The sequence below is a fragment of the Frieseomelitta varia genome, unplaced genomic scaffold (assembly GCF_011392965.1).
Source record: "Frieseomelitta varia isolate USP_RPSP 00005682 unplaced genomic scaffold, Fvar_1.2 scaffold_976, whole genome shotgun sequence".
NCBI classification, from domain to species: Eukaryota; Metazoa; Arthropoda; class Insecta; order Hymenoptera; family Apidae; genus Frieseomelitta; species Frieseomelitta varia.
In genome coordinates, this window is record NW_025110785.1 from 1,056,680 (window position 1) to 1,063,095 (window position 6,416).

The 6,416-nt window shown below is 37.3% G+C and overlaps 1 protein-coding gene across 1 annotated transcript in view; it reads right to left on the reverse strand.

Moving 5' to 3' along the window:
- LOC122538210 (protein patched-like) overlaps positions 1-6,416 on the reverse strand; it is a 30,841-nt gene that overhangs the window by 5,273 nt on the left and 19,152 nt on the right. The window contains exon 6 of the mRNA XM_043672088.1: positions 255-659. Within this exon, the coding sequence (XP_043528023.1) occupies positions 255-659 (405 nt within the window). The remainder of the gene's footprint in view (positions 1-254; positions 660-6,416) is intronic.

Here is a 6,416-nt window from a genome sequence, read left to right on the forward strand (position 1 = left end):
TGGGATATAATTGGATAATGGAAAAATTCTAGTCAGCTGTTTACACAGAAGTGATTAGCAACTTTATAATTTTCATATCCACATGAGTGAAATGTTGTACCATAAAAAGCAACGCAGAAGAAATGGGGGGAAAAGGAAATATCTACTGCAGATTTCAGTATCACTCGCGGTTTGGTGATTAAGTGATACTTCATCGGCGGTACATTTTCACTGTCCGTAAGAGCGTTAGAAACCGCAATAGTATTTCTACTAACCATCAGTGCGCAGCCAATGGCGATTTTCATAACGGACACCTCGCTGTACTTTCCAAGTATGTCGTTCATGATGGTCGTGCTGAACGCATACAAATTGTACGGCGTCGAGCCATTCGCGTCCAGATACTTCACTTGATTGCTGAACGCACGCTGCCAGGTTTCAAGCACTTGCGCCGCCTTCTCCGGGGACCAGTCGATATGATGTACCTTGTAGGTGTGGCGGAAGAACTCGTAAAGCTCTCGTTCTCCCATCAGCTGCACGACGGTCTGGAGCGCAGCTGCACGGGTCAAGTGACCGGTCTTATTGTGCTTAGCACCGCCGACGAGCAGTTCCTCTGGCCAGTGCATAAACTTCGCGGCGAAACCGTAACAGCCACCCGTTAATTCGGCTCCTATGTCCGGTACCTATGGGGAAACAAACGAATGGCGAGTCTTGATGAGTATCTTGACGGTCGTAGATTGTTCGCGATAATTTGGATTAGGTTGCTTGGTTCTACGAGGGACGTTTTTACGAGGGAAGTAAGAGAGTAATGGTTGTGTAATTGTTAGATTTCGAATTTTCATGCATTTATTAAGGCTGTACAATTATACTTCATCAAGTACTGCTACTTTCGATATTTTATGTGTTCTTACACATTCTGCGCATTATATATGTGCATTTTTGCACTGTTTTAAATTTTTAAAAATATATAAAATGTCCGAAGTCTAATAATCACGCATATCGATGACTTTCAATTCTTTCAATTTTTTCGAATACAAATACGATATAATTTACAATCTGGATAGAAGATGCAGAAATAAAGAAATTACAGTACAAAATGGCCCATTCGCTAATTTATGACAATATGGAAAGATACGAGAAACGTTAATTAATAAATAATCAATTCTAGACTAGAAACATAGCGAGAAGCATCTATTTCTTTAGAATTCCCAATAAAATAAATTTATTACGTAAACGTCAAAATATGCACGTTTCTAAAAAATAAAAATATGATCACAATGAAATTAACGTGATTCCTCGTTCAATTTGTTTACGTATCTTTCCATGAGGGAAACGTATTAATTTGATTCTACGGAGAATTTCAAAGCACATTATTCAAGAAGCGCGATATTTCAAAGGGAATACCACCTGCGACATTTATATTCCCCACGAAGTCTCATTAAATGGACACTAATGAATTGTAGGACTATTACAATGCATTCGTTACAGAGACTAAGCCTCTCCGCGATTCTCTGTTTGCGTTATTTATTTCGGCGCGATACAGAGAAACATTGGACAACGTCCAACAAACTAAATGGCGATCGTTTAAAATCCTCGTTGGTATGTCTCTTTTATAGGATTCCATTAAATCTCGCTGTGAGGTCCTTAATACGCTGTGCCGTCGTTTTTACTTCCCATCGTATTTTTATCATTTCCTGGCCGAAAAGAACGTTCATCGTGAAATACTTTTCCGATTTGGATCTTTCGAAAGGCAGACGAGTTTCTGACATTAATTTCAATCACATTGTAGAATTATTTATTTATTTCTATTAATTTGTCAAAATGGAGCTGAATTATTTACATTATACATTAACAAGACTGAAGAGATCTCCACACTCGTTATAAAAGAAAAATTTAGCAAATAACACAGTAATTATTGTTTATCTAGATTCTATTTTTTAAATTATATATATATATAAATAAATAATTATATATATAATTATATAAATATAAATAATTTAAAAAATAGAATCTAGATAAACAATAATTATATATATATATACAAATAGTATTTCTATTATATATATATATAACAATAATTATATATATATATATAGAAATACTAATCTACATGAAAATCTACGATCTATGATTTTTATCAAAATCAGAGAGGTATAATTAAAAGTATAAAAAAATAATGCCATAGGAATGAAAGAAATGTTGTGTACTTGACTATCGTACGAGTGAATGAATTCTACAAATATTAGGTGTGAATGAACTTCACGCAACAGGTAAACATATTTATGACATTACACAGAGGGTCGAGTATGAATGAATTCTACGAATGCACGTACAGTTTAAACAAGATACACGACACGAGTATGCGATGAATGCTTGATAATCTGGCCAGTGCAATCAAATAACAGATTACTATAGCGTGTGAAAGCAAAACATTTTTCTCCATTTAACTCTAAAAGAAGATCCGTCATTAAGTTCAATGTTTATTTTGTTCCAAAAATTTAGGAAAATCAACTCAGAACATTACTTTGGAATTGTCCCAAAACTTGTCCCACAAATCAACTTTTAAGAGATCATTGCAAACAAGAGACTCTTCACATGGTCATACTGAAAAGAATACGTAAGATCATTCGAATTTGTAAAATTTTAAAATAAAAGGAAACATGGAACTCCGTTTTCTCGCTCGGTCAAGGGAAAAAAGTCTTTGACGAAGTGGTAGATCCCATCCGTCACCCCAAAGTTATAATTTAGTCGAGCATAATTCAATTTCCTGGCGTATATTAATCTGACAAATTTCTCGCAGATTTTCCCTCATTAGTATGCGACCGAGATTGATATTTTCCTGCAGCAAAACCACATATCATTCTAAATGTCTCCCTGAATTACCTGGCAACGACCACGCGTGTACGTATCTGTAGATAGTCATCAATTAATTGCCTCGCAGCCGAGAAATTTCGAGTTCGAGGAAATCAGCGACGAAGGAAGCAGAGGGGGGGGAGCGGCGCAACGACGAAAAACGAGGATACAAAAACGCGAGATACCAGGCACGTTAATCGCATACTAACGAGCCAGTATTAATTACCAGCAATTAATTCGTCGATTATCTCGCAGCAATTAAGCAAACGATCGAATCACGCAGAGATTGGCCACTGCGCCTCTTGACCACTCTGAATCCGACTTACGAACGTATAATATGCACATTAAAATAATATTAGTATAAAGTATATATAGTATGAAAGTCTTGACTATGATTTAATTAGATTGATGACGTAACACTGACGCAAGATTCTTTCATTTCACAACATGGTGTTTAAAATTTTTCCATTTAAAAATCTGGAGGAATATTTCGAACGTGGACGATCACGGGTCGTATATAATCATTAGGAATAAAAAATTTGATGTAAAGTTTACAAGATTTGCAGATACCACATTTCATTTTATAATATAACATTAAAAGAGATATTCAGCTAGAAAAGATTACTTATTAACATTTAAATTTCCATAGTATCAATTTCGAATTAATAAAAAATACAATACGACCGTTTTATCGCAACTTGCGTTAGTCTTTACACACACGTTATTTCACGGTGAAACCAAATCCACTTGCTCGAACATTCGCAAAAAGCGTGAAACCATCGAACACGATATCGCGCGTGCAATGCGATCAGAATCAGCTATCGCGACGGCGATCTCCCGGTGGTGAGAAGCGCACGGCGAACAAATTGTCCCGGATCAGCGTTCGTGGGACGATTTTCGAAAAATCAGCGAACAAGATATCGTGATGGATCGCACGGGATCGTGGATCGATACACCGAGACACGCGATAATCATCGTGGGTGGGCTCTAGTGTTACCTCTGCGCTCTGACACCGCGAGATTCATGACCTCTTCATGCTAACCTCTTGCGCTGGAATGACATGCCACGCACGTCGAGAATTTTTTGTCGCAAAATTGCGATATTTTCTCAGTTTTAATTATATCTGTAGTATCGGTGTTATTATAATTAATCGGTAGTTATAATTTTGGTTATGTTTAAATACAACAGATGGCCTGTTTGTTGATCATAGAAATATGATAAAATATGAATGTGATGGGAGAAGAAGTCCAACGTAGGCATGGAGCGCTTTTCTTTTTTAAAAAACCAAAGTCCAGCGAGTTGAAAAACCGAATCGTGAGAGAATTGTTCAGAAAGAGCTGTTATAAGTGTCAATTGTGCTGTTAAAAGAGTTTACTTCAGTTGTTAATTCGTGTTGAATTGAATGTTATTTGTCTTCTTTAATTATTTGTCGTTCCATTATCATTACACCTATTAAACAAATATTATCTATATTATATCTCTACATGTTTGAGTATAACCCAGACGAAACAAATTTATTATAAATTTATTACTAATCAGTAATTTCTACTCGGCGATATCGTACCGACGAGTTCAAAAAGAAAACGAAAGAATTATTGTACACGGTCGCTCGTTATGGTCCGCAATCAGTTGCCAGCGCAAGTGCTTAATTTCACATTAAGAATTTTTATTCGAGGGGCAATAACGTGCACATTTGCTTGCGACTAACCGATTCAACCGAAGTCAATTGTTTAATCGTTCATTGATCAACTTCTGTTTCTCTGTTTCCACGATATATTTTTTTTCTTTCTGTGTCTCTTTTCTTCGAACTTTCTCTCGTCCGTGCACTTTTCATATCTGGCTCATGTCAACTGCATAAAGGCGTCGCGTTCGGTATAAAATATAGAGGGGGCTGGGTCGATGGATGCGTTACCGGATGTCGGCCGGGCATACCAAATAAAGCCCGGCGCTGCCACGTGTGGACATCAAGCGTTATGTAATTCCACGAACGGGCAACACTATGCGTGTCACAAAACGTCAACGTACTACTGGCACGATTTTCTTGTTTTTCTCTCCGCGTGTTCGATTACTGCCGCTAGACGGTAACGGCGAACCGGTAGCCGTCTTATGTTCCACTTGAACCGCACCTGGACGCTCTTCTTCCTCTTCCTCTTCCTCTCCTTTCGCCATTTTTCTTTTTTTTTTTTTTTTCTTTTTTCCTCGATATCGAGCGTTTGCTTCCGTTACGTCGATGGACCGAGTCTTCTAGAATTTAACAGAGACGCTATTTACGAATACTCCCACAATTCGCTAAAATGAATCGTCCCTTAACAAGTTTCTAGTTCCCACGTGAAGATAAATTTGAAACATTATAAAACTTACTTTGACAGCAAATTTTTACCTAATTTTTACTAAATTGAGAGAGTAGGCAAAAATTTATTTTGTCTAAGAATACTATACTACCGTATTTCGGATGTTGTGTATGCTTGTGTTTTATGAAATTTCTCACAACTAGATTAATACAGGGGTAAAATAATTTCCCTGTTTGTCAGCATGAGTTTTTATGTAAAACATGCAGGAAATTAAGACTTTAAAATAATTACCCTGCACGATTAAAATTATTTACAAAGAACCAACGCTCTTCTTGACTGTGACAAGTGAATCACTTTTGCCCCATACTCTAGAGACACGTATATCGACCAAATGGATTAACCATGTCCACGTAGATCCTCGAACTGGAGAAGCAGCTGTTCATCACATTAACGATTTTCCCAAGGAAGCAGTTCCCGTTCCTTCGTACGATCGCCTATCTGCTGCGGATCGATGATTTTATCGATCACCGGGCTCCCAGCGACCGGTCTTCATTAATTATGCGATCGGCATGGATCGGATAATAATTCCATTAAGCACTCATGAAAAGCAGGAATCTTTAAAAGGCTGGAGGCTAGGCCGCAGCAACCATCGTCGTCTCTCCCCATAGAAAGCCGCATCTTTCTTCGATCTCGAGACCTTAACGAGCCAGCTTGTGCCAACTAGAGATGGGATCGAGTACCTCACAAGTAGATTCGAAACGTTTAATCGTCGGATTCGTACTACTTTCCAAGCATTTCCAAGTACACTCCAACCATTATAGTTTCACGATAGTACACGTTTGTATAAATCACATTACGCAGCTGTATACATGTATGTTTGAACATTGAGTGTGTCGTGTTAATTTGCAATGAAAACATTTTTTTAGGAAGTAAAAATTACTGCATCATTCTAGAAATATATTATTTGCCAATAATTTGCGATGTAGGTCGGACATTCAGTAACATGCTTCACCATTATATTAACCACTTGCGCTGGCAACTGATTGCGGACCATAACGAGTGACCGAACCGTATACAACAATTTGTCGCTGTCTTTTTGAACACGTCGGTATGATATGACATGGATAGAAATTACTGCGAGGTAATAATAAATTTATTATTCGTTTTACCTGGTTTGTACTTAAAACTGAGAAAATATTGCAATTTTGGAACAAAAAATTCTCGATTCCAGCGCAAGGGGTTAATATAAATACGTCTGATGTGTATATGATGTTATAATCTCTCTCTTAAAAAAAA